At 50.8% G+C, this 27,939-nt stretch overlaps 1 protein-coding gene across 3 annotated transcripts; it reads left to right on the top strand.

Annotated features, from left to right (window-relative positions):
- Positions 1–253: 253 nt before the first annotated feature.
- POLA2 (DNA polymerase alpha 2, accessory subunit) lies at positions 254–27,451 on the top strand. Of its 3 annotated transcripts, XM_053202947.1 has the most exons (19): positions 1,086–1,131; positions 1,539–1,616; positions 4,367–4,491; positions 4,980–5,071; positions 5,652–5,709; positions 10,229–10,335; positions 12,332–12,525; positions 13,389–13,477; positions 14,722–14,877; positions 15,737–15,799; positions 16,562–16,604; positions 19,954–20,078; positions 20,380–20,418; positions 21,149–21,222; positions 24,237–24,345; positions 24,852–24,958; positions 25,767–25,826; positions 26,106–26,232; positions 26,949–27,451. In XM_053202947.1, the coding sequence occupies exons 3-19, from the start codon at positions 4,408–4,410 to the stop codon at positions 27,099–27,101; spliced, it is 1,680 nt and encodes a 559-aa protein (XP_053058922.1). In that variant the 5' UTR covers positions 1,086–1,131; positions 1,539–1,616; positions 4,367–4,407; the 3' UTR covers positions 27,102–27,451. The 3 variants fall into 3 exon arrangements, with proteins under 3 accessions (XP_026901687.1, XP_053058921.1, XP_053058922.1); XM_027045886.2 differs by lacking the exon at positions 1,539–1,616 and having other exon boundaries at positions 254–1,131; XM_053202946.1 differs by lacking the exon at positions 1,539–1,616 and having other exon boundaries at positions 254–1,131; positions 4,311–4,491.
- Positions 27,452–27,939: the final 488 nt, after the last annotated feature.

The following is a 27,939-nucleotide window of genomic DNA, read 5'->3' as shown; positions in this document are numbered from 1 at the left end:
ACCCCTAAGCTTTCAGTCGCCCACTGGGAACTTCTACTCGGAGACCCAAAGGCACCCAAACCCAACGTGCTCAAAAACTTAAGGCACTTGTCACCATTCCCTCCATCCTCCACCAAAATGCCCCAGATTGAGAAAACAGACCTAGCGCTATGGCTGGGACCAAGCTGACAACCACTGACGACAACCAACCAGATTCCCCAAAGAAATCACCCTCTTAAGATAAGCGACAGCACACCGACTGCAGGGTCGAAGACGGGGACAGAGAAGGAAAGACCTGCCCTCCCGCTCCCGCGCGGGGCACAGGTCTGGGAGGCTGGCGGGCGTATACACAACAGCGCCTGCGCACCAAGGCGCGAGACAAAAGGGTGACGAACTTTCGTCACCGAGCTTCGCCCAGCGGGCGGTGCCCGAAATGCAGCAACCGCGGCTGGCACGGGGACGCGATTTCGATCCGGGGAGTCAAGGACACCGCGCGCCGGAGCCCAGCTTTCGCGCCTTACGAGAGGCAAGCGCGCGGCCGCCACAGGGTCAGCCGCCCGCGGGGCCCGGACGCGAGCGCGCGGGCAGGCGCGTTGGCGTTTGTGTGCACGCGCCCTCAGACGCGGGAGCGCGCGCGGCGCCTGGGAAGGTGAAGAAGGAAGCAGAGGGGAAGGGGTGGGGTTGAACCGGGCCTCGCGCATGCGCGCTCCGCGCACACCATTTGGCGGGTTTTCCTTGATTGCTCGGTTTTGCTCCAGTCCTCGAGATGCTCCGCCGTAGCTTTTAGGAAGCAGGACGTTCTCTCCAGAAGAGCGAGTTAACGAGATTTCTGCTTCCTCCCTTCGGGTGTTTGGGGCTTCTCCCAATTAAAATAAGGCGCTCCTCCGTGACTGACGCCTGGGACCTTCTGACCGCCTGAGGGCTCGGGCTGTTTGGCCCCCTTCCGCCTCGGTCTCCCGAAGGGTGAAAGGATCAGGGGAAGCTCGTCCTGCCCCTCGATCTCCACGCCGCGGGTTCCTTAGACTCCGGTCCGAGCTCGGTGGGCCGGACCCCCGGCCGCCCCCTGGGTCACCATGAGCGTGTCGGCCCAGCGCCTGGTGGAGGAGTTGCAGATCTTTGACGTGGATTGCGATGAGGCTCTGGCTGAGAAATGTGAGTCCCTCGCCTCCGCCGCGGACCCCAGCGGAGGTCCGCGCTCGCGCTCCGTGTTCCCGGTCACGTAGAACCCAGAGGGGGGCCGCTTCCAAGCCCCACCTCCCCTAGATCGGACCTCTTGGTCGTTGGGAGGTGAAGAGTGAATCCAGGTGTTGAGATTCGGGATGTGGGGACTTTGAAATGTTTGCAGCGTGCTCTTGGATCCCAACCCAAAAATAAAAATACGAAGCACCACTTTAAATCAACGCAGTTTCGGAAGGGTGCACTTGGGACATGCCAGGTTCAGACTAGGCCCGGTGGCAAGAGCTGGGAAATTATTTAAGCCTCCATAACAGAGCAAGAGATGGGGCGTGGGGGGGGGGGGTTGCAATATGGCTTTTTATTCCTGGCTCCTCCCTTTCCAGCCTCCTCTTTAAATTTCTGCTGATCCGTCGTTTCCCATCAAAGCCGCTGGTGGTCTGTGCTAATATGCCTCCCTTGAGGTGGGTTTCCAGAATTGAATTTGAGCTTTAGTAGGAACTGTGGGGAGCTTGTCAGCTGTTTACAGAGGGAGAAACAGCCTGAGCTGGTCCCTGAACCCCAGTCCCCTCTCCTCGGGTCCAGTGCTCCCTGTTATTGGTCAGGCTCTGGGCCAGGAGCAGTTTTCAATACATAAAACCAGGATGCAAACATGTTAACTTAACGTGAGATACCAGAATAGTCCATGTTCGTATGCCCAGTGCGTTCTTTTCCAAAATTCCTGTTGCTTCCATTTCCCAGAACTACTTTGGTAGAGACGTTGGCACGCTAGGCTTTGAATTCATAATCACTAACCTCAATGGGACTCTAACATTGCCGGTCAGACCGTATTTCCCTGATCTGTTCCCCTCTGCGTGTCCTGGATGACTCTTTGCCACCTTCTCCTCCTTTGACATCTTTCTGTCCCACTCAAAAGCTGATGAACTTGTTTCACCAAGGAAATAGAATTGGAAAACTTCCATAAGTTACCACTGTTCCTTCTTCCCACCTACCTCTCCTTCCGTCCTATTATAATGAACAAATTCTCCATATTCCTAGCAAAATCCAGACCCTCCACTTGAGTCCTAAATCCCATTCCTTCTCACCTTAAGAACATCACCCCAGTAATTCTAAACTCTTTATATTTTCCCTTTTTCTCGCTCTGAGAGCTTTTTCCCCTAATAGCGTAGAAATGTGGTTCTCGCTCCCCCCCCCTTTTTTTTTTTTAATGTTTATTTGTTTTGAGAGAGAGTGTGTGAGCAGGGGAGGGGAAGAGAGCAAGGGAGGTAGAATCCCAAGCAGACTCTGTCTACACTGTCAGCACGGAGCCTGATGCGAGGCTCAAAACTCATGAGCCACAAGATATGACCTCAGCGGAAAACAAGAGTCCGATGCTCTACTGACTGCGCCACTCAGGCTCCCCTTGCTCCTCTTTTAAAACATTCTAGGGGCGCCTGGGTGGCGCAGTCGGTTGGGCGTCCCACTTCAGCCAGGTCACGATCTCGCGGTCCGTGAGTTCGAGCCCCGCGTCGGGCTCTGGGCTGATGGCTCAGAGCCTGGAGCCTGTTTCCGATTCTGTGTCTCCCTCTCTCTCTGCCCCTCCCCCGTTCATGCTCGGTCTCTCTCTGTCCCAAAAAAAACATAAATAAAAACGTTGAAAAAAAAAATTAAAAAAAAAAAAACATTCTATTGACCCCCCCCATTCCAATTCTCTCCTCCCCAATTACGCCAAACCTCCTCGAAAGGGTTGTGTATATTTGCTGTCTTCATTTTTCTCCTCCCTCAGCCCATTTCAGGAAGCTTTTTCATCCCCAGCACTTTGCTGAAACTGTTCCTCTCAAGGTCACCAGTGACCTTCACCTAGCTAAAGTCGGGTGAATTTTCAGTCCTCGTCTCAAATTAGCAGCATTTGACGGTCGTGTCCTCTTTGAAACACGTTTTTCTCTTCGCTTCTCAGACACTACACCTGGTTGTTTTCTTACCTTGGTTGTCACCACTTCTCAGCTCGTCCTGAGCCCCAGACGAGCCTCTTAGTCATCTCAGCTGGTCTCGTGGTTTTTCATGCCACGTGTTGCTCGTGATTCCCAGGTGTGTACATCTTAGCCCAGACCTCTTGCAGAACTGCAGGCTGGTCTATCCTACTGCCAGCTGAATATTTAATTGACATCTCAAACTCCATGTGTCTAAAAACCAAGCTCCTGTATGTCCTCACGGTACTTCCTCTGCTGTCTTCCTCACCCTTCCAGGGGCTCAGGCTGAAAACAGCCTCATCCTTGACTCCTTTTTTGCTTCACATCAGTGAGTCCCACTGGCCTTACGCTCAGGATGCTTCCCATCTAGAGCCCAACCACTTCTTCCCCACCTCCGCTGCCACCACCTTGATCCCAGCCACCATCACCTCTCACCTGCATTTTGCCATAATTCTCTCTCTCTCTGTCTCTCTGTCCCTCTCTCTTTTTTTGAGAGAGAGAGACAGAATGAGTCTTCAGCAGGCTCCACGCTCTTCGCACAGCCACGTGTGGGGCTCGATTTCATGACCGTGAGATGGTGACCTGAGCCTAAATCAAGAGTCAGACGCTTAACCAGCTGAGCCACCCAGGCACCCTGCCATGATTATCTTAATTGGTCCTTCTGAATCTGCCCTTGTCCTCTTTAGTCTATGCTTAACACAGCATCCAGAGTGATCCTGTTCTGTCCAGACTCTCTAGTGATTTTCCAAGTTACTCAGAGTGTTAACCAGGGTAATCACAGTGGCCGGCAATCTGCACCTTCTTGACCCTTCGGCTCCTCTTCTGTCTCCTTCCTCCCTATGTTCCAGCCATAGCGGCCTTGCTGGTCTTGCTTCTACCTCGGGATCTTTGCTTGAAAGCTCTTTCCCTGAATACTGCACGCCTCACTTCCGGTCTTCACTCACTGAAGCCTGCTCTAATCGTTGTGTTGAAAAATACCAACCCCTGATCCCTTCCCCGGCTTTATTTTTCTACACAGCACACGTAACCGTCTAACATCCTACAGATTTTTACTTATTTGTGTTCTGTCTCCAATAGTAAGCTTCGTGGAGACCAGGATTCTTCTGTTTTGTTCACTGCTGTAGTCTCATGCCTGGAACAGTGCCTGGCCCTAGTGGGTGCTGAATAAATATTGATTGAATAAATAGAGGATTATTTTCACTTTTCAAGGGGAAGGCTGCAAGCAATGAACTGAGTTCTTACTCATCCAGTTTTCCTTCCTACAGTGGTAGAGCTGTGCATTCTGTATGGACAGAATGAAGAGAAAATGGCCACTGAGCTTATAGCCTTCTGCACCAGCATAGGTAACGTTCGCCTGACCTCAGAGATCCTGAGCTCTTTTGAGCATGAGGTAAGAACAAAATGTAAGGAAACTAATCCTGAAATTCGCTATTTTTGCTCTTGAGGGAAGGCGTTGGGATGTGTTGAGAAGCACAGGCTGTATAATCAGGTCTGGATTCTGGTCCTGATGTGCACTTGGGCAAACTATAGAACGTGTTTCTGGGCCTCCGTTTCCTCTTCTGTTAGTGGTTCTAATCACCCATGTTTTTTACGGTTATTGTAAGAATTACATGAGAGTGGGTATAAATCATCTACAACTGTATGTCGAGTGGTAGGTCTTCAAACCATTGGTTTTGTTACTAGAATTAAGTTCTTAGAAACAAACAGTCACGGGATAACTGTTCCTTTTTAGTCTATCCTGCATCCTCATAATTCTTACCTTGAGGAATTTTAGATATATGTGATTACGTTTTGAACGCCTACTTCACGGCTGTGAAAAACACTTTCTCTGTTACTTGACTACACAATAATATATATTCATTATCTTTTATTCCTCAGTGTCTGAGCAAAAGATTGCCCAAAGCCTCGCACAGAGCCTCCGGGGATGGTGGGCACGCAGGAGCTAGAGACATTGTTTCCATACAAGAACTGTATCCTTTTCTGCCCAAGGTCTTTGCATCAAGCCACATGCTGTGTTTCATAATTTGTGTAATTTTAAAACAAATAGTAGGGGCACCTGGAGGGCCCAGTCAGTTGAGGATCGGACTTCAGCTCGGGTCATGATCTCGCGGTTTGTTGGTTTGTGGGTTCGAGCCCTGCATCGGATTCTGTGTCTGCCTCTCTCTCTCTTTGCCCCTCCCCGACTTGTGTATATGTGTGCACGTGCTCTCTCTCTCTCAGAAATAATAAATGAATAAACTTAATAAAATACAAATAATAAAAAGTACGTACTGGGGCGCCTGGGCGGCTCAGTTGGTTGAGCATCCGACTCTTACTTGGTTCAGGTTATGATCCCAGGGTTATGGGATCAAGCGCCGCGTCAGGCTCTGCATTGAGCACGGAACCAGTTTGGGATTTTCTCTCTCTCTCTCTCTCCCTCTGCCCCTCTCCTCCACTGGCTGTCTCTCTAAAATTAAAAAAAAATTTTTTTAAGTACCTACTATTTAGATTTCTTATCTAATCAACCATCGCCTTAGATTTTGGTTGTTTTCCTTAAACACTTTTTTTTAGAATTGAAGTGGAGGAAGAAGAAGAGACCCTCTTGAACTCTTACACCACACCCTCTAAGGTGAGTATAGTGTTTGGAAATGCTTTCTACAAGTAGCATTTTTTTTTTTTTTTTGGTCTTTATTCTAGAAACATTAAAACATTCTCGCAACATTTGAAGTTCTAAGGGAGAGGATGAACCACATATACGGTTCCTGCCACGTCTGCCTTTCCCATCACGGGCATGGATGCGCTTACATAACAGCAGTCCTTGTGACCATGAAGATACCCTGCTTTTTTTTTTTTTCTTTTCAGTTAGCATATCATAAAATGTTTACAAATACAGTTTCTCCATAATTACTCTCTGTAAAAGTTACACAGTGTTGTATCAGGCAGAAGTCCTACAATGGAATAATGCAGTTCTGGTGTTGGATCCCAGTGTAAGAGGCAGGATAGGATAAGTGGAATAGTGTTGCCCTCCAAGCCTGAGTCAAAAGACCTAGGTGACCTGGGGTGAGTTGTTTTATCTGAGCTGCGGTTTCCTCAGCTATACGATCGGGGTGCTTTTGTTCATTTACTGAGCAGCTGCTTAGTGCCAGGCACTGTACGAGACCCCGGGTGAACAGTGGTGAATGAAACGAGCATGGCTGGGCTCTGCCCTCAAGAAGCTTAAAATGTGTAGAAATTCATAAGCACGGAGCAAGCCTTACTGTTTCAAAGCAAGTTACCCTGTGAGAAGGAAGGTGAGTAGCTCAGGTGTGCCTGTGGCGAGCAAGGAAGCTAAAAACGTGCCCCGTGGAGGTGCTGACACAAAACAGGCACACACCACATACTATGTGAGCCTCCTGCGACTTCCCTTAGCCTGAAATTGAAGAGATCTGAAATCAGCACTTGACTGTCCCCCTAGAGATGGGCTTGTCCGGGAGCCCACACCTTACTAAAAGGTACCTCCGCTCTTGCGTTCGTTCGGGCCAGGAACCCTGGAGACCTCCCCCAGTCTTCCTTCTCTCTCACACCCCACATCCAACTCCTCCACCAGTCCCGTCGGCCCTCCTTCCAGAATCCGGGTCCTCTCCGAGCCCTGTCCACCAGGACCTGTCACCGCCAGGCCTGCAGCACCGGCGTCTCCTGAGTGAGTGGGATGGCTTCCCGTCCTGGCTTCTTTCACTCTGTCCGCCTCCAAGCAATTCACACAACAGTCGGTGCTCCGTGCCCCTTTCGGATGCAAGTCGGACTAGGTTTTTCCTGCTCTCGGCTCTCCCCTGGCCCTGCCGTCGTCCCTGATAACGTTCAGAAGGTGTGTGAGCGTCTGTCCGGAGTTGGCCCCACTCCCTTGTCTTCCCACCCTCCTCCCCAGTCTGGTGGTCTTGCTCCTCTTGAGACACATCACACGTGTCCATCTCATATGCCCCCTGCCTCAGGGAACAGCTCTGCCTGCGAGAGCAAAGCCCCCTCCTCTTTCCCTCCCCCGTTTTCTTCTCTTGCTCTCTTCTTCTCTGTGGAACCCATTGCCATGAGACCTGTTCTATATTTACTTCTTTGTTTTAGTCTGCCTCCCTCCCTTAGAACGGAAGCTCCCTGCAGAGACGTTGCTTTGTTCGCTGCTGTTTGCCCAGAGCCTGGCACATTGGTAGTTGTTGAAGGACAGCTCTTCTGGCTGAGCACGGTTGCCTCGGCTCCCTACGTAGGATCAGCCAGAATTGCGGGACCCGGCGGGGCTGTCACGTGTCGATCTGACGGACAGCTTCACAGCTCCAGAATTTATCTGATCTGTCTGTATGTCCGGAGCTGATCACGTTCTTGGGGACTGACTCGTGGTAACCCAGCTCTCAGTAGACTGACGCAGAGATCAGATGCAAATTCACTTGACTTAATGTGGAAGTATGTACCCTCCCAGCCACGGAGACATCCTACCGAGGACACCCGTTCCTGCTACAGAGACATCTAGGAGGCTCAGTTATGCATCACACTTGGTGACCAGGGAATCAGAGTTGAGTGAGTCGGACTGAAATGAGCAAACAATATGAAATGTATCTGAAGTTCAGGGGAGACGCCGTGTGGGCTGAACTAGAGGAACGTAAAATACTCAGAACAGGAGCTGGCACACAGAAACTGCTTGATCCTTGTTAGGCCACACATCAGTGGCCTCCTGACAAAACAGTCATGGTGCCGAACGTCGGTCTTTCCCACACGAACGGTGCCACAGTGAGGTTGCCAGGCCCTTGTCGGGTCTCAGAGGCAGGTGTACCTGTGCTATAGGGGGTGAATGTTCCAGTGGCCTTGGTTTATCATCATTATTTGCCTTGTGCAGCTGACAGCCACTCTCTGCCTCCAGGCTCACCGTAAATCCAGTGGTTATAGTCTGGCTTTCCTCATGTCCTGCCCGACAGGGGAGAATGCGTTAGCCCAAGGATTTGAAGTTCCCAGGCCGCCAGCGTTATATTCCTAGCAAGTTAGTAAACTGGCATCCTTGGCCGTAACTTGGGTTTCTGTGTGGCGTGAGCATGTGCTCACCCCGGCTTATGGGAATATGGTACCCTCAGTCACTTGTCCTCGCTGTGAATGAATACTGGCCTGTAGTGTTGATAGACCTCATGAGCTTGGTCAGAGCGCATCCCCAAGAAGCATGACTGGAGTTGGTTTATTGACACAATCAGCTTTCACTGCGAGGGCTGAGGACGAGCACCGTGAGACTGCGTTGTCTCCCAGAGTAACCTCCTCTTGCCGCGTCCTGGGAGACAGACTGTCTTTCTCTTGAAATACTGCCACACCACCTTGGCCCCAGAGTTGGACAGCCCCTGTGTATTACAAGGGTCGTTTAAGAAAATAGTTTGAGAATGTATAGCAAAACCATAAAATCTTATCCATCCTTTGGTCCAGTAACTATCCCTAGTCAGACTCTCCCCTAAGGAAATAATCCAAATTATGGGAGACGCTATCTGTGTAAAGGTGGGCATCTCAGCATTATTTATAATCACCCAAAACTACAAGCATCCCAGACATCCAGCAGTAGAGAAGTAGTTATGTAAATTATTACGTAGCAATTTAATTAGCACAGCTACTAAAAAGGACAAAGTTTTTGATAATGTGGGGAACTGCTCATAATTAATATAGTGCAAAAAAAGCAGTATATGTAATATTCAAATTAAGATTTGTATTTATTTAAAAAAAATTTTTTTTAACGTTTATTTTTGAGACAGAGAGAGACAGAGCATGAACGGGGGAGGGTCAGAGAGAGAGGGAGACACAGAATCGGAAGCAGGCTCCAGGCTCCGAGCCATCAGCCCAGAGCCCAACACGGGGCTCAAACTCATGGACCACGAGATCGTGACCTGAGTTGAAGTCGGACGCTTAACCGACTGAGCCACCCAGGCGCCCCAAGATTTGTATTTAAACTAAGATTGAATATTAGAATTTATATTTTTTTAATTGGAAAAATATTAAAATACCATTAAAAAAGAGTTATTGTAGGGGCATCTGGGTGGCTCAGTTAGTTGAGCATCTGGCTTCAGCTCAGGTCACGACCTCACCGTTTGTGGATTTGAGCCCCGCGTCGGGCTCTCTGCTGTCACTGTAGAGCCTGGAGCCTGCTTCCGATTCTGTGTCTCCCTCTCTCTCTGCCCCTCCCCTGCTCATGCTCTCTGTTTAAAAAATAAAATAAACATCTTTTAAAAATGGTCTCTGGCCGTGGGCAGGAAGCAGAGGGGTGAAAAGAAAATGGTTATTGTATAAGAGTGGTAGCATAAGGGTCTTTTTAAAATCTAATTTCCATTCCAGCTACTTAATGACGGTCTTGAGTCCGTTCTCTTGTGTTCTGTCCCCAGTCATCCCCAGCAGATAGCCGTAGTGGCATAACTTCTGTACACAGCCAGGAGGAGCCCAAGGGCAGGGAATCCACCGCAGGCCAGCTGGCCTCCTGGTCGTGGTCCCAGCAAGGGTTTTGTCTTTGCTCTGCCACAGTCGTCTGTCCTAGACTTTGGGGAGCGATAAATCTCTGAGCTGTGGGTTTCATCCTCCTTCCTGGGCATATCTTTGGATTCTTGGTTGACGAGAAAATACAGAAAACAGAAGTGACCATCAATGAGGTGTTTGCTAAATAGTCTCCAACTATGAGCTCAACCGTGTTATCTGCCTGGAGTTGTTCCTATCTCTAATTTTGAAAACGTGCGGGGGACTTTGCCAAAATGAGTAGTAACGTGGTCGCATCCCTTCTGAGGAAACCGTGGCCGCACAGGTCAAAACCGTACGCGTCACAAAACTCAGCAGCTGTACTAAAGCAAAGAGGTGGGGGAAGAGAGCGACCACGTGAACAATTTGACAGGACAGATTGCCTGCTTGGCAGTCTTTTTCTGGGAAATGTTGGTACTTTTTCATTATTGCCTTCAAAATGGGGACAGGATTCTGATGGATCTTGGTCATAGCCACTACAGATTTCTATGTGGGCTTATGCTTGGAGATGAGGCTTTAAGAACAGAACCAACCCAGTCCTACCTTGTGCCCTACATTTGGGCACCATGCTTCTCTTCCTAAGGGGCTGTATACACTCGGTTAGCAACTTGCATCTACAGTGACTGGGATTCTGTCTTCTGTTTTGTTCCTAGGGTTCTCAGAAGCGAGCTATCACCACCCCAGAAACCCCCCTAACCAAAAGAACTGTGTCTACTCGGAGCCCCCATCAGCTTCTCTCGCCGTCGAGTTTCTCTCCAAGGTATGGATCAGAATGAATCCAGCTGCCAGACAGCAGGCCTGCCCTCCCCTTTCTCTGGTTATCGCGTGGCTGACCCTACAGAGTGACCCTACTAGATGCAGGTGGACATGTACCTCCGCGGTGCCTGGCCGGAGAGCCTCGTTTCTCCCTGCCCTCCCTGCCTTCTCTTCCTGTGTGGAAAATTACCGTGTCTTCCAGTAGTTAAGGAAACTCACTTTCCACCCACTTTTCTGGGGCTCATTTCCTAGATCAGGAACTGATATCTTCTGTGGAAAACAACCTATCTATTCAGAAGTCCTGGAGTCTTAGGAGTCTTGCCAGTCGAGACAAATAGGTTTCCACCTGCCTCTGTTAGTTCATTTGTTGTTGGGTTTCTTCTTCTTCTCTTAAGCTAAAGTATTTAGTTTTTAAAAAGAAAAGCACGTCTCTGCGTTCATAATGTTGTGTAACCCGTTTATTGTTCCTCTCTCAGGTTACAACTAGTTTCTGAGAGGTTGCTTGTCGCTGTGACTCTACACGGACTTAATTGGCATTTTTATCCCCGCTGCCACCTCTGCACATAAATCCACAAAGATCACATGTGATTTTTTTTGAAATCCGTAAATGACATGTCTTCTATTGGAGAATCCCATAGGTGAGGGCCCTGCCGAGTCGGAGAAAGGTTTTGGTGTTGCCACATCAGGATGAGGCTAAGAAGCAGTCACGTTAACCGTTTAGGGAAATACTGACTGCCATCGGCCACCACCTGTGCTTCGGATCACGTCTTCCAGATTCAGCAGAGCTTAAGATTTCCCAGCTCCTTCTCTTGAGAAAGGAGGTGATCGCAATCATTCCAGATGAGCAGTCCTTGGACTCTGATGGACAGTTAACGCCAGTTTGGTCCACTCCTGCTCTCAGGTTTCGGACGTGAGCTTTCTAGACTTCCAAGGGCATCTTTGAAACTTGCTGTATAGACATGGTTCTCATGAGCTGAACCAGCACTATCATGGCGGTTATAATCTCTAAATAAGCAGTCGCTCAAAATGTCATGGCGTTAAAGGGCCGGTGGTCATGGCTGTCCCACAGAGTTGCTCTGGGAGGAGCTTGGAAAAGTCGGCAATGCACCGCCTAGGCATTTTTTAATGCACGCTAATAAAGCTGACGTCAGAGACTGGTTTGGTAATTTATGAAAGTAACCTCTAAATTATTCAAGTAGAGGCGGCCCTGGAGAGCGAGGTGATTAATTGAGCTCATTTTCTGTAGCCTGTCTGTCCGAAGAGGGACTCATAGCCCCAGTTGCAACGTCACCCACATAAAACTGGCCCCTGCAGAGTCTCGGCACATTAAATGAAGACCGTTTGAAATAGACCTCTCTGTGAGCTGTGTGCACGACCAGAGGATTAGAGGGCCTCACTGTCATCCAAGCTGTTCAGCAGTATTTGTGTGTTTTTGTTTACCAGTCAGTGAGAGGAAATATGAGAACTTGTCAGTTGAGCCTTGAAGAATGGGAATATTTGTTCACCAACTGACTGAATTCATTACATCTCCACCTCTGTAGACACTGGGGAAAGTTGATTAATTCCTTTTCACTGTGTTTTATTGGGGTGTCTACCTTAAACTACATCGTGAGGTATTAGATGTGCACAGCAACTTTGGGCTTATCCACAGCCAGGCTCTAATGGTATTCTAATAAGTGCTAAAAAAAAAATCGTAAGAAACCAAGGAAAGTGATACTTGAAACTTGCTTCTTAATCAGTTCAGCGTTTGGTTTGGTTTGGTCCCGCTTTGTTTCATTTGAAGCCAGGAGAAAACCCTTTAAAATCTGGCTCTGTCTCTAAACTTACCCTCATTCCTAGAATTCCTTAAAGGTCCGGGTATGTCCGACCCCATTAAGCTGATTAGATTTAGAAAATGTGAGGCCAGCTTGACGTTTGTCCAATGCCCAAGGTGACCTCATTGTATTCCCCTCTCTTTAGATGCAAGTACAGTAATACTTACCTGTTTTGCTTCCGATCAGTGCTGCTCCCTCTCAGAAGTACAACGCGAGAAGTAACCGTGGAGAAGTGGTTACCTCCTTTGGCTCAGCACAGGGAGGGTCTTGGTCTGGAAGAGGAGGGGCTGGCAATATCAGCCTGAAGGTCTTGGGGTGTCCAGAGGCACTAACCGGGAGCTACAAATCAATGTTTCAGAAGCTTCCAGATATTCGAGAAGGTGATTGTTTTTCCCTTTGAAATTCTGGAGCGGTGTCTGGGTGGCTCAGTCGTTGAGCGCCCAGCTTTGGCTCGGGTCATGATCTCATGGTTCGTGGGTTCAAGCCCCGCATCAGGCTCTGTGGTGACACCTGAGAGCCTGGAGCCTGGATTCTGTCTCCCTCTCTCTCTGCCCCTCCCCCACTCACACTCTCCCTCCCTGTCTCTGTCTCTCTCTCTGTCTCTAAAATAAATAAAACATTAAAAAATTTTTGTTAAGAAAGAAGTTCCAGAAGCTATAAAACCACCTGGAAAGGTATAAAGTAACAAAACTTTAGCAAGGCTGGTAGAATGAGTCCCAAGGTTGCCTTTGAATACAGAAGCCGGTGGGTGTCCTCCAGATGCCCCTGTTAGTGGGGGGACATGAGTGGAGGGGATGCTCTCAGTTGTTCTCCCAAGTCACTTTGCCTCCCTAAAGAAAAGTGCTGAAGAAAAAGCACGCAACCATTTCCCAGTGACAACCACGTGAACTATGTCAAAAAAGCCCAAGTGAGGTCAAAGACACTCACGGCTTCTTCCTTGTAAAGAATGGAAGACGCTCCAGGTTGGGCTTGACTTCCCCTAAACCTCACTGATGACCAAAATAAAAGGAAGACTGGGTTGTGGGGATCCGTGCTGACTCTCAGGGATTCTGCCACACGATATGTGGCCAAATGGAAGGCCACCTCAGCAACCCGATTTCGAGAGATTCGTTAGGCTTTAGAAAGACGTCCTGGACGCCCTCCTGCTTCTGGCTGACTTTAATATCTTACAGCGTGCGGTATTTTCTCCCCTTGGCAAGTGGAACGTCCTAAACGCGATACTTTTTCCCCTCTGGGATTTCAGTTCTGACCTGCAAGATAGAAGAACTCGGCAGCGAACTTAAGGAACATTACCAGATTGAGGCTTTTACTTCCGTTCTGGTCCCAGCTCAAGTAAGAATGGTTCTACCAGTTCTTCCCAGTTACTGTTGTACTTTTTAACTGATGGGGAACAGGCGTCCTTCTTGCGTCCTTTTTTACGTCTTGTCTACATTCTAGTTAGAACATCCGTCTTGGTCGAATTTGATAAAATGGATCCTTCTGAAGAAAGATCTACAAGAACTGTCGGGTTTTGTGGCCAGAGACGGTCATTTTCTGTGCACTTGGTTAGGGTCTTGTGCTCAAGCAAAGACTGAGGCCTTTTCCTTTTAGTGGTAAGGCAGGTGCCCCATGGAGATTTCCTACAAATAGAAGCATTCAGTTATCAGGATATGAGGACAACGGCAAGGATAGGGAGTCTAGAAGTGGTGACTCCAGTCTCCCCTAATCTGGTCTCTGTCCTTAGGGACCAACTGTTGCCAGTAGTATCTTGAATGGTGATATCATCTGGCATATGGATCAGTGCTTTCTCTCTAAAACATTTTTTAATCTAAGGGGAAATGTGTTCTAGAACATTCCTTATGGTACTTCTGTCATTGTTTGCATTCGGAGAAGATTGACCAGTTGGGGAAGATATGCAAAACCATGTCATAGAAGGAAGTTTGGGAAAAGATTAGACTTCCTCAGTCGGCCCCCAGGAGTGGGAACAGGATAGAGGAAGCCCCGGGGAGAGAAATTTCAGCTCAATTCAGAGAAGAACTTCCTGTTAAGAGACAATATGGTATGTGGTTAAGGATATGGCTCTGGAGCCAAACTTCAAACCAGACTTTACCCACTCTTTGACCTTGATTAAATTATGTAACCTGTTGGGCTGATTTTTCTCATTTGTAAAGTGAGTACAATAACAGTATCCACAGTTTCACAATTGTGAAAATTAGACAGGTTAATACACGTAAGCCTGTAGAACAGTGCCCGATGTTCATGAGCTCGGTAGACCTGAGCTACTGTTAATAGTCGAAACTGTCCAGAGATGCAGTGGGCTGCCTTGGGGTGCAAGTTTCCCTTTACTTGAGATGCTCAAGCTTAGGTGGCCACTTAGAGGGGCTCAAGCATGGGGGTGGGGGGGGGTGGTGCAGACAGACCAAATACCATCTGAGTGTTCGTTCTTCTGCTGTGAGAGGCAGTGGTGATTCTCGTCAATATGATGCCCCGCCAAAAAATATGTGCCGTTTGGGATTTGCTTTGTGATTTATTCTGTTGACCTCAGGTTTTGAGCTCCTGTCCCAAAGACTGTCATTCTTTTGTTACACCTTCGGTAGGAGCCTGTCACTCTGCTGGGCCAGATTGGCTGTGATACCAACGGGAAGCTGAACAGCAAATCCGTGATTCTTGAGGGAGACCGGGAACATTCCTCAGGGGCTCAAATTCCAGTGGATTTATCTGAGCTCAAAGAATACTCTCTGTTTCCTGGACAGGTGAGATGGGACGCGCGAGGGCTGTTCACCCCGTAGTACGTGTAGCGGGCTGCAGCTCTGGGGATGAGCATTCTGTCACCGGCTGCCTGTCACTTTCAACCTGTGGCAGTGGGGGGTGTAGCTAGAGCCCAGGCTCATGGGGATTCCAGCTTTCCCCCAGTGCTCTGACCTCGGCTCTGGGATCTGTTGCCGGGGTCCAGCTCCACCCCACAAGATGTGTCATTCTGGCCACATTCCTTATCCTCTTGAAGCCAGAGTGTCTTCATCTCTAAAATAGGAATAATAATTCTTACCTCATAGGATCATTACAAAAAATTAGGTCATCCGTATAGAGCATAATTATTACTAATACAACCTCTTTGTTTTCTTTCTTTTTTTTTTTTTAAGTTTTTTACTTATTTTGAGAGGGAGGGAGAGAGAGAGAGAGCAAGAGTGAGTGAGCACAAGCAGGGAAGGGGTGTGGGGAGGTGGCGGGGCAAGAGAGAATCCCAAGCAGACTCCACATTGTTACAAACCGTGAGATCACGAACTGTGAGATCATGACCTGAGCCGAAACCCAAGAGTCAGACACTTAACCGACTAAGCCACCCAGGCTCCCCAGCCCCTTTAATTTGTTTTCTAAAAAAATACCCCACGTTTACAGCTACAAAATGAGATAGCTGGACTTAGTACCTAATTTTTTTTTTTTTAAGTAAACTACCCCCAACGTGGGACTCAAACTCACAACCCCAGGGTCAAGAGTCGCATGGTCTACCCACTGAGCCAGTCAAGTGCCCCGATACTTAATAATTTTTAACTGTATCAAAATAGTTTATTGCTGACTTGTCATTTATCTCCCGTTCTGCTTCTTGTCCTTCAGGTTGTCATTCTGGAAGGAATCAACACCACGGGTGGAAAACTTATTGCCACCAAACTCTACGAGGTACCCCGGCAGTTGCCCACCCCCCCCCCCGCTTTGCTGCAGGCACAGTACATGCAGTTCTGACTGTCCTGGAAACTCATCCCTTTTGAGAGCCTATCTGTTTGCTTCCCAATTCTCTGTAAAATGGGAAGCTGCCTCTAGGCCAGGGGTCAGCAAACCATTTCTGTAAAGGGCCCGAGAGTAATTATTTCAGGCTAATTTACAAGACATACGGTCTCTGTCATGATGACTCAGTTGTGCCGTTGTGGCATAAAAGTGCCATGGACCCCCCATAAGCCAATGAGTGTGGCTCTGTGCCAGTAAAACTTGATTTATAAACACAGGAAGTAGCCAGATTGCACCCATAGGCCCTAGTTTACCTATCCCTGCTCTAGGTGATAATCCTCCACTGATTTTCACATAGTGCAAGCAAAAGTCTCAGATTCCCTGCTGTCCGGTCCTGGCCTAGGGAACTGGTACTTTAAGCACCTGTCTTGAGTTATATTATGAGATTAGCCGTGACCTCCCATTACATGGATTTCTTGGTCACTCTGAGCCATATAGAAGAATGGCAGGTATCATCAGATCTGTGAGCTTTTAGCTCCAAGGAGCAAGACTGAGGCTGCTTTCTTATGCATCTCAGCCCTCCCCCACCACCCTCCCTCCCACCTGCAAATGCTATCTGCCCGCCCCCCTCCCATGCCGGTCAGGGGCCACCCCTTTTTTTAACCAAAGATGGTGCTTGGGGTAAGGCCTCAATTTAGCTTTTCTCCTGTCTTTAAGGGTGTGCCGCTTCCATTTTATCAGCCCCCCAAAGAGGATGAAGGTAAGTCTGGGTCCAAACGTTGTTTTGCTAACAGTGAATATGGTGGACGAGGTTCCTCAGGCCCTGAGAAAACTGCAGAAGCTGCCTGGGCGCACCCTGGCGGAGGCTAGGGGTGACAGCAGATTGGTGGCTTCACAGGCGCTTTGTGGAAGGCCGGGGTCCGAGCCCAGTGAGTGTTGCCACCTGGGTTCTGGCTACAAGAGGCATGCCATTTGTATCTGGAAGTTACTTTATGAGAGGGAAAATAGGAATAGTTTATATAAAAGAATTTCTTTGAATGCACTGTGTTATCCTGGATGGGATCTGGGAAGAGAAAAGGGACATTAGTGGAAAAGCTAGTAATACCCAAATAAACCCAGAAGCTAAGAGTAATGAGACAGCGTTAATTGCTACGTTTTGACAAATGCACCATAGTCAGGATGCTGGGGGCATTAGGACATTACGGGACGCTGGGGGAAAGGTATATATACAGGAGCTTGGTGCTGTCTTTACAACTTTCCTATGTTTCTAAAGTTATTCCAAAATAGCAAGTTTATTTAAAAACTAGGCGAATTTAAGAAACAAAACATAGAGGAAGGGAAGGAAAAATATAAACAGAGGGAGGCAAACCACAAGAGACTCTTAAATACAGAGAACAAACTGAGGGTTGCTGCAGGGGTGCTGGGTGGGGGCATGGGCATTAAGGAGGGCACTTGGGGTGGGCACTGGGGTGCTATGTGTAAGTGATAAATCACTAAATTCTCCTGAAATAATTATTACACTGTATGTTAACTAACTTGGATTTAAATAAGATTTAAAAATTGAAAAAAGTAGACAAATTTCTAAGGAAGCCCAGAGTCATTTGATAACTAATCTAGAGGGGAAGGGACAAAAAGAAGTGTTAACAGACTGCCTCAAAATAATTCAAAGCATTTTTGAAAGCAAAGCAGAAGACTATTGAGGACTCACAATGAGATGGCTGACGCCAGGGTATTGTCAACCCCCTGTGCACATTGATAGTGATGAGGTCATTCTTGGAGATGACCTAGAATCAGGAATGCAGTTTAGGAGTTTGTGACATTGCCCATTGTATCAGAAGATGGGTGTTTCTGGCAACACGAGTAGTTTGGTGATATTAGGTCCACTTCAGGGGGTGAAACGAAATTGACATGAGATGCCCGGAGCCTCGCTGTATGCCAGGGAAGCCTCTGGAAGCAGTTGAATAGGTTATTAACAAACATTTTTGACCAAGGTGTTGAGCCGGGCACGCGTGGAGACAGAGTAAGACATGGGCCTCGTCCAGCTGGCACTTGGTATTTACTCCAGGGTTTACATCTCCTGTAGGCTCCTCAGAACCAAATTTAACTTTGTCCTCTGCCCTATCGTTGCATGAAACTTACTCTTCTCCCTGAACTGTCCATCTCATTTCATGGGGTTCCTGCTCTGGTAGACCAGTAACGGCCCCCCCCCCCCCCCCCCCTGCCCCGGTCCCTGCAACGTGTGAATATGTTACTCTATATGGCAGAAGGGACGTTGCAGGTATGCTTAATTTAAGAATCCCGAGTGGGGGGTTAGCCTGGACTGCACAGGTGGGCCCAGTGCAATCACAAGGGTCTTTGTGGGGGGGGGGGGGGATGGGCAAAATGATCTGAGTCAGAGATAGAAATGGTAGGCTACCGGCTTCGAAGGTAGAGGAAGGTTCACGAACCGAGGCATGCCAGGCAGCTTCTAGGAGCTGGAAACGTCAAGGAAACAGTTTCTCACCTGGAGCCTCCAGAAGGAACACAGCCCTGCCAACACTGATTTTAGGACTTCTGACCTCCAGACCCGCGATAATAAACCTGTGTTGTCTTTAAGCCACTAAGTTTGGGATCATTGTCCCAACAGCCATAGGAAGCTAAAACACGTTGAGAAGGCAGGGATCTTCAGGTTTTGTCAGTGAGAGCCACAGAAACTGGTTCAGACTTAAAAAGAGAATTTGTCAGGGGAAATCCAGCTAGCCCACAGGTAAGAGAGGCAGCTAGGAGCGCAGACTTAGAAGCAGGGAAGGGCCTCACAACTTGAGGCATCCGGCTAGCAGGTATTCCCCAACTATGTCGCCCGGTTACCTCTGGCTGGAATAGGTCAGCTCCACCCTTTTTTCTGTTCTTGGATAGTTCACCTCAAGATTCCAGAACCAGGGAGAAGAGCGTGGATGGCTTAAACTGGTCAGACGTCTGTCTCCGGGCCAGGGGACGACAGTACACTTAATTTGCAGCCCCCAGACTGCTTTGCGGAGGAGAGGGCTGGCTCTCCCAAAGGAAAGCCGATGCTGTGGGGAAAAGGGCAGTGTGCGACAGGTGGCCAAACGCCATACCTCTGTGCCGCTCACGCGGGAATCCCATTCCGAGCCTCACACCCAGCCCATCTGGACTCCTCCGCGGACCGCGTTCGGCAGCCACATGGGACCACCAGATGTTCCCTCACGCCAAACACACTCAAACCACACGCTCTCCAGGAGACTGCCTTGCCGTGGCTCCCGGAAAATCCTACTTACAAGCATAAGCAAAGCGAAATCAGCCAGTCACCAAAAGATAAATATTGGGTGGTTCCACTTACATGAGATACTTAGAACGGCCAAAATCATAGACAGGAGAATGGGGGCGGGGGAGGAGGAGTTAGTGTTTAATGGGAACAGAGTTTCAGTTTGACAAGATGAACAGAGTTCTGGGAATGAATGGCAGCGATGGTTGCCCGGCATTCTGGATTCTTTGAATGGCACTGACACGTACACTTAAAAATGGTTAATATGGTAAGTTTTATGCTGTGTTTTTTTTTGTTTGTTTGTTTGTTTTATTTATTTTTGAAAGAGAGAGAGAGAGAGACAGAGCATGAGCAGGGGAGGAGCCGAGAGAGAGGGAGACACAGAATCTGAAGCAGGCTCCAGGCTCCTAGCTGTCAGCACAGAGCCCGATGCGGGGCTCGAACTCACGAACCGTGAGATCATGACCTGAGCTGAAGTCGGACGCTTAACCGACTGAGCCACCCAGATGCCCCTATGTTGTGCTTTTTTTACCCCAATAAAAAAGGGAGGCAGCGCATTAGCAGACCTCACCTTGATCACGTCTCTCCCGATTGCTTCCTCCCATCGCTCACGTGTGCTGCTAGCAAACCGCCTGTCATGCTCTGGCTATTCGCGTACTTCCCCGTCTCTGGCAGCTGATGGAATATTCTTTGAGGCTGGGAATGAGGTCTTATTCTTGGATTCCCAGAATTGTACACCTACGGAGACTCAATTAATTGAATCCTGGGGCGGTTTTTACCCTTATCGTCCTTTCTGCCACCGTTCCGTTTTCTTCTAATCAACACCTCATGATCCTTTGTGTCTTAGATTTTGAGCAAAACATGGTCCTGGTGGCCTGCGGGCCATACACGACCTCCGACAGCATCACGTATGACCCCCTGCTCGATCTAATTGCCATCATCAACCGCGACCGGCCAGATGTCTGCATCCTGGTAGGAAACCCTCCTGGGACAGCTTCGCCTCTTCGGTCAGGCGGGGGGCGGGGGGGTACCAATGGGAAAACTGGGGAAGAGACTTTGGGAAAAGGCCCAGTGTTGGTAGGAGGCAGCCCCCCTCCATCCAGGGTCACAGCCGGGCACCCCCACCCCATCTGCTACCTGTCCCGGGCTCCACGCGCAGCCCGGAGGGACAGATAGATCCCGGGCAGAGAACCACTAGGAGGGTATGTGAAGGTGCTCACAGACACTGTGTGGTTCTGACACCTTTGTTTCTCTCCCCTTGGGCCTGTTGCAGTTGGGACCTTTCCTGGATGCTAAGCATGAGCAGGTTGAGGTAAGTGACGGGGGCTGGGATGGGCAAGTGCCGGATTCTTGCGTTCAGTTGAGCCCTCGCTGTTACTTCCAGATTTCGGAGTTTACGCTGCATCTGTAACAAACCTAAATTAATCCCTGTGGCTAAACAGAAAAACATTGTAGCGGGGCATTTTTATAAAGATACGGAATTTGAAGGCTTCACTTCCCCAGCACACAAGGCCATTTGGAAGCTGGGGGAGGGAAATACAAAGCTGTGAGTCCTGGTGTCCCCTTGGGACACTGCATGCGGAGGCGCAGGGCACTAGCTCGGATGCAGGTGTCCGTGGGTCGCGGAGCCGCACGTGCAAAAGCGCCCCACCAGGCTGCTGCCCTCAGCTCCTTGCCCCACACCATGCTGTCCCTTGGTGCATAAAACACAAGTGGCCCTTCCCAGGGCATCTCTCGGCCGAGAGTTGGTGCCTCCTGCCCTTCTCTCTGGATATTGTACCTTCCACAGAAAGGATTTCGAGACGCTCTTCCTTTTAGTCTTTCTCTCAGCTTACATTCCAGGGGATTTGGAATTCCTCCCCCATCTCCTCTCCTGCCCCCTGGTAGACTCCACTCCTTGAGGACAGAGACGCGTCTCTTTCGTCTTTGTATCCCCTCCAGCTCCTCGCTCAACAGCTGGCCCCTGAGGTCACTAACGTGTTAGGCAGGTGAATAAAGGCCAACGCCTACCCTCTAGATCGGTGTCCCTTCTTCTCTTGCAGAACTGTCTGCTGACAAGTCCATTTGAAGATGTCTTCAAGCAGTGTCTACGGACAATTATTGAAGGGACACGAAGGTCAGAATTCAGAATGTTGGACAGAACCTTAAGCTGCCTAGTTTCTCCAGGGCTTCCCAGTAGGAAGCTGAAACTGATGGAAAGCAATGGTAGCCCCTACCCCCTTCATCCTTTTGAACTACAGAGATCGGATCCAACTCTTGACCCTCAAGTGCACCGACGCCAGGTTAAGAGGCATCTCTGTCAAACACAAAGATAAACACACTTGACAGGAAAACGCTTCATAGACTTTCGCTCTTCCCTTGCTTGTTCTTTTACTTCCTTCCTTGTTCTCGCTCGCCTTTGTATAAGCTCGTTCCATGGGAATCTTCCCAGCTGATTCTGAGAAGTGTTTGATGAGTTACCCAACAAAATCCCCAGGGGCCCCAAACATCTTGCTGCGCGAGTGATTGTTTTGGGGTGAGCCCAAGTCCTTCCCCGGCGTCAGAGCTTCCCTGGGTTTCGAGGGGCACTGCTGACGGCCAGGAAACTGTGGTAGAAACTCCCAAGAGGGTGGGACCTTGGATCCTCGCCGTAGACCAAGGGGAAGGGACGGTGAGAGGTCACAGTGGCGATGAAAGAGTTGAGCGGTTCTAATTTGAGAGAAAGGGCACTGTTGCAGGAAGAGTCTAAAGCTGCATGTGGGAAGTTAATCAGGAAGCTGACCTCCTCACTTCCTGTCCCTGCCCTTCCAGTGCCAGGGTTTGAAAGGAATTGGGGTAGGTGATGGATCTTCTTCTCCAGGGATTTGCTCGCCTGTAGCTGAGCTCATAAAACATACACATTCCTGAGGCTAAGCTTTTAAAAACGAGTCTGTAACAAAGGTGGTTCTCAAAACAAGATGTATAATCTTCCGCCCATCCGCCGTGAGAACTGATCCCAGAGTCGATTAGTCGTAATGCTACCTTCTTGTATGGGCAGCACGGCCAGCGTGGTAGGCCTCGGGGATGGGGGAAGACACCCTCTAACTTACCTGCCACTGGGGGAGTTGAGTCGTGCCAGTGACAGCCTGCATGCGACCGGGTCTCCCCTTCCCCCCCTCCCTTCCACAAAGGAAGACCATACAGTGCCTGCCCTCTTGCCTCCCACGTTGTTGTGACCCTGGCCGGGTTCATCAGAGCTGGAGAGCGCCCAGTGCTCCTCCTCTGAGATCACCCCCCTGCCACCTCCCGGCATCCGGGAGCAGGGCCGGTGTCCCCTTATTTCGGGTCCCCTGGGGATGGGCAGGGACCTGCATAGCAGTGCCCAGTGGGCTGGGTGCTGTCCCTGTGACATCGGGTTCTGTTTTTGGTTCCTCGCCCCGTGTGGTGGTGACAGCAGTGGGACAAACAAAGAACCAATGGGGCATTGTCACTGTGGGGTGAACACCCAGCGCCGCCAGGCACTTTCATCTGTGGCCAGTGTGCGCCTCAGGGCAGGGAGAGCCGCCCCCCCTTCCCCTAACTGTATATAAGTGGTCAGCGTCTCCTCGTTAGGGGAATTTATTTTTATTCCTGAGAGTTCAGAAACGCGGAGCACAAAGCTGATTTATCAGTAAAAGCCAGAACTATTGAGGAAGCACCCCCTCCACAGAGAGCTGAGCCGCAGAGGGAGCGGCCGCGGGGACCCTCCCACCGTGATGCCTGAGGGCTGTGCAATGCTCAGCATAGTTGGAATTTTCTTTCGGATCCCTCCCCCTACAGCCACTTCATAACCATGAGCGGGAGGGCTGTTTTCTCCTTAACCGTTGCTCTTCCAGAACCTTCGCTGAAACAGAGGGGCCAGCTGCACAGCCGCCTTTCGTGTCCACCACAGACTGAGCCCGTGGGGTCCAGAGCACGGCGAGTCCCATTCGGGTCCCCCCGCCGGGCCTTGGGAAATGATAGTGCGCTTTTCCATGTCAGAGGGACCATAGCATGCAAAGTATCTGTGGTCTCAAGATCCTTATTCTCTGTTGCAAAAGTCTCAGTTCACACTCTGAGCAGGTATGACAAACAAGTGGCAGATGTGACCACAATCACCAGTGCCTTTATCCCTGTACCTGTATCTGGGAAGGCCACACATTTTAAGCAAGAGAGGGAGCTGGCAGGGAGAGCTGTTGGTGAGTCTTGAACATGCCCCCAAAGTGACACTTCGCGCCTGTGTGGTTTGTAATAGGCCCCACTGCCAAGCACCGCTGAGGGAACCAGGGAAACAGGATTTTTTTTTCCCCCTTTCCTCTTTTGTGTGGCTGAGGAGGATAAACAGTTGGGTCCCAGAGTTCCGGGTTTTTCTTCGATTACATGTTGTCCCCTAGAGATTCCCCCCTTCTGCCTCCGTCAGGGGGAATCATTGCTTTTGCTGTTGCTGTTAAATATTCCTGTTATTTGGCAACACGGGCTGCTGAGAAAAACTTGGGGCCTCGCTTCCGCACGCGAGAGGCACGGGGCTGGCTCGGGGAGAGGCCACCTGCGTTCTTCCCCATCCCTCTGAAGGTGTTTCTGTCTCCGTCGTAATTCAGACCAAGCGTTCTGTCGGGAGGGTCCAGTTTGATCCCTGAACGGGAAGGCCGTGTGTGCAGGCGGTCGGCAGGCCTGGCCTCTCCCCGGGAAAGAGCCCCGGTCAGGGAGACTGATGCCCGGGAGCTGCATCTGTTTGCGTAGCATGAAGACGCAGAACTTTGGGTTCAGCTCTGACTCTTTGGTCTAAACCTTGTCTTTCTGGATTTTCTATATCCCAACTTCTCCCCCTTTTCTACCAAACGGTCCCATCCCTTCCCCAGTAGAACATCAGAAGAAAGCGGAACACCCGGAAGGAAGCATGTCCTTGGTGACCTGAGCCTCGTTGAGGTAGAAGGGTAGAGATGAGAACAGTCGTCTTTTGCTCACAGTGTCCCATGGGAAACAGCCCCTCTCCTTCTAGAATTCAGTTCTGAAGTTCCTCCCTGGATGTAGGCTCTCGTATTAAGCTGCGACATCTTCAGTCTGTGGCCCAGCTGTTCTAACTCAACTGCGCTCATTTTTCTCCCGCTTCTGATGCTTTTTTTTTTTTTTTCTGGTGCTTTTTTGACAAAGTAGCTCTGGCTCCCACCTCGTCTTTGTCCCATCGCTGAGGGATGTGCACCACGAGTCCGTGTACCCACAGCCACCCTTCAGCTACTCCGATCCACCTCGAGAAGACATCAAGGTACCAGCATCCTTTCCCTGAGAAGCAGGCGGCCCGAATCCAATGTGCTGCGGGGGACCCAGCTCTTCCCCCTAAGCGGAGGGAGGGGGGGTGCCTTTTGGGGGCAAGGATAGGGCCTGAATTGTAAGCTTCTCTCTTTTTTTTTTTTTTTTTAACATTTATTTATTTTTGAGACAGAGACAGAGCATGGACGGGGGAGGGTCAGAGAGAGGGAGACACAGAATCGGAAGCAGGCTCCAGGCTCTGAGCGGTCAGCACAGAGCCCGACACGGGGCCCGAACTCATGGACCGCGAGATCGTGACCTGAGCCGAAGTCGGCCGCTTAACCGACGGAGCTACCCAGGCGCCCCTTAGGCTTCTCTTTTTAACAAGCAAATATGATTTACTCTCTGTTGGTTTGCTCCCCCTTTCGGTGGTCTCCCCAGCCCTGGGAGACGCCCCCACTTTCATGGGGAAGAAGTTTCTAGCTTTGGCGTACAAATGCTCGTCTCGCCCCTTCAATCTAGCGAGTGCAGTTCGTGTCTGAGCCCTGCAGCCTCTCCGTGAACGGAGTGGTCTTCGGCCTGACGTCCACGGATCTGCTGTTCCACATGGGAGCCGAGGAGATCAGTAGGTGAGAAGCAGTTCTGGGCCAGCAGGCAGGGCACTGGTTTTCTAGACCAGAGAATCGAGGGGCTGCTTGGCAGCCTTGCCTGGGAAGTCCCTAGAGCAGCACTTTGTGCCACACCCTTTGGCCATTAGAGTTTCTCTGTCCCCAAGACAGCAACTGGATACGTTTGTTTCTGCTACGTTCGTCTGCAGTGTCAGAGACCCCGAAGAACCACGTCTTTGTGCTTCCTTTATAATCCTAGAAGTTCACCTACTTTCCTTCCCCTCCCACCTTCGTGACCTAGGCAGGAGTGGGCGCCCCTGCTCCGGGAGAATGAACGGACAGCCTCCCTTACCAGAGCAGGTGTCATTCTGCAGAATCAGACCCCGCCACACCTGCTGAGCGTAGGTCCGGCAGTTCAGTTCCCCCGTCACCGGAAGGAGTGTGAAGCAGTTGGCGTGTTGGGCGAGATGGGTGTGCGCTTGCTGGCTGTGGTTGAGGGTCACCCCGACTGCACGCCCCCACCCGCTGGTGGGCCCCTGGCCCATTCTTGCACGCTGCAGTTCTAGCCAATGGCCCACTATGGTCTCGTCACCAGGGATGCCTGCCTTTTCCCTTCGCAGCCCGGTGGCCGGCTCCCCTCCTCAGGTGGGAACAGACCGAGCTCTTTGGGGGTGGGTCTTTGAACTTCCCCAGAGGTACCCTCCCATCACCGCACACGGGCCGTGTAGCTTCCCCCTAGTTTATGAAGGCCTCGAGCTCTCCCCAGAGAGAAACAGAAGCTGAAAAACAGGGCTCTGCATTCCGTTTCTTGCTTCTCTTCCTTCCCCAGTTCTTCCGGAACTTCAGACAGACTCAGCCGAATCCTCAAGCACATCCTGACCCAGAGGAGGTGAGCTGGCTCTCTGGAATAACTGACCGAGAAGAGTGTGCTCCGGGGTCCGGGATTTGATTGGGATCAAATCAAATGACGGTGACGGATTTGACTGGGAGCGCCTTCCTTGGGCCACTCCCAGGGAACTCTGCCCTGCCATGACAAGCCCGCATTCTGTCCCCCAAACACAGAGGAGCAGGAAGGACAATCTGAAAGCATGGATGCAGAGAGGGAAGCCATGCGGGAAGGGTGGGGCCCGGATCAGCCACTGCTGACTGTTTCTCTCCATCTCTGTAGCTACTACCCGCTCTACCCTCCCCAGGAAGACATGGCCATTGACTATGAGAATTTCTACACCTACGCCCAGCTGCCTGTCACCCCAGACGTCTTCATTATCCCATCAGAGCTGAAATACTTCGTGAAGGTGGGTTTGGACTCTGCTTTTTCCCAGAAATGCCAGAACCGGTCTTTGACTTCCCCTTCTAGACCACTGGTCCTCGCTCTTCGTGCTGGGGATGGTGGCCTCGTTTGTTTGGGAGAGGTGGTAAACTAATCTGTTAGTAAAACGTGTAAGGAAAAAGGCATCCCCCTGCTCGCCTGCGCCCCAGAGCATGGTGCTCCGTCGGCCCAGCCTGGGAGTCCCAGGGGCGGGCAGGAAGCCCCTCAAACAGTGGCTGTCAGCTGGGGCCATGTCAGGGTGACCTGGAGAGGTTTCACACTTGCACTTGCCTGCCCCCGCCCCTGAATGCGGATGTGACCTCCAGGGGGATTTCAGCCCTTTGGCTCTTTATCATCTATGCCACCCGAGGCCTGTCCCCCCCCTCCCCCCCCCGCCCTGCTCCAGGGTGGGTCCCTCACAGGGGATCCTCCCGACCAGTACCCCTCTGGCCAACCCAGAGCCATTTCGTCCTCAGGAGGTAGACATTTGTCCCCAAGTCTGGGAGCCGATTGTTACCCTGCCGGTTCACCTCCTTCATTCTGTTTCAGAAGCTCCTAAGGAATTCAGGGTTTTCCAATAATAAGTTAACAGACCAGACTTGAGATGGGTTCGGCCTTCCTTTCCATTTTATAAACCCCTCGCTGGGGTCTGACGGTTAGATGATTCCAACTTTCTCACGTTGGCCCCTCTCCTTTCCCCAGGACGTCCTCGGCTGTGTCTGTGTGAACCCCGGGCGCCTCACCAAAGGGCAGGTGGGGGGCACCTTCGGCCGACTCCTCCTCAGGAGGCAGCGGGCTGAGGACGGGGAGGGGAGGCGGAGTCCGTGTGCGGCCGCCCAGGTGGTCAGGATCTGAGGCCCCGGTGCTCCATCATCCCCCGTCATGCGGCCTCGAGGACACGTGAGCCCAGGAGCGGCCGTCCCACAAGAGCCCAGGCGTGGAAAGGTAGAGGAAGCAGGCAGCGAGCTGGAGAAGAGGCTGCGGGGTCCAGGCCTGGCGGGCAAGGCCTCGTGCAGCTGGACCCTGACTCTGAGTTGAACTTCTTGGGAGGAAAGCTGCTGTTTCTTCAAGTACGCGCAGAGTCTAGAGAGAACCGGCCGTGGACGCGGCGTGCTCCGAAAACGCAAGAAGGCTTTTTGATTTTTCTACTTGATATCAGACACGGAAACAACTTTTGGAGAAGTAAAAGTAAATTCTGAGAAGAACTTCTGAGTTTAAATCTTCTTCCGCTCTCTCTTTTTCCCGGTAGGACGAAGAACATTGCCTCCCTGACCTGTGCCCAGAGAAGGCAGAGCATCTGTCACACTGGGTTTCTGTCCAGCCCCAACCCTGATCCCCGCCCCCGCCCCAGGCCCCTGAGGCCTCTGTGCTGAGGAGGTGTGCTGGGCTGGGGCCCTGGGCCCGGGCTACAGAGCAAGCAGCTGGCTGCGTGCCCGGCCCTCCCCGCGCAGCCCTCACATGCACGCCGTGGTCCCAGCCTGACCTCTCCATCTGGAGGGGGCGGCCGCACGGAGCCGTGCCAAAGCTGGATTCCCTGGTGCCGACGCTGCCAAGTCGCACAGCGTGGCCCGGTGCTCGCCCATAACCCCGAGCGCTTGGACAGCAGGGCCCTCCGGGGTCCCCCGACGTCCCGTGTGTCCTGGCATCTGGGGAAAGGCGGTCACTGGTCAAATGCGGGGTGGGTTTCTGCCCA

The sequence above is a fragment of the Acinonyx jubatus genome, chromosome D1 (assembly GCF_027475565.1).
Source record: "Acinonyx jubatus isolate Ajub_Pintada_27869175 chromosome D1, VMU_Ajub_asm_v1.0, whole genome shotgun sequence".
NCBI lineage: Eukaryota > Metazoa > Chordata > Mammalia > Carnivora > Felidae > Acinonyx > Acinonyx jubatus.
The sequence above is the reverse complement of the archived record's forward strand: the minus strand, read 5'-3'. Positions and strand labels throughout refer to the sequence as shown.

Coding starts and splice junctions, on each gene's coding strand:
- POLA2 (XM_027045886.2), top strand. CDS start 1,053: ATGAGCGTGTCGGCCCAGCGCCTGGTGGAGGAGTTGCAGATCTTTGAC. Junction 5,710..10,228: donor CTTACACCACACCCTCTAAG/GTGAGTATAGTG, acceptor TTTTGTTCCTAG/GGTTCTCAGAAGCGAGCTAT. Junction 20,419..21,148: donor CTAAGCATGAGCAGGTTGAG/GTAAGTGACGGG, acceptor CTTCTCTTGCAG/AACTGTCTGCTGACAAGTCC.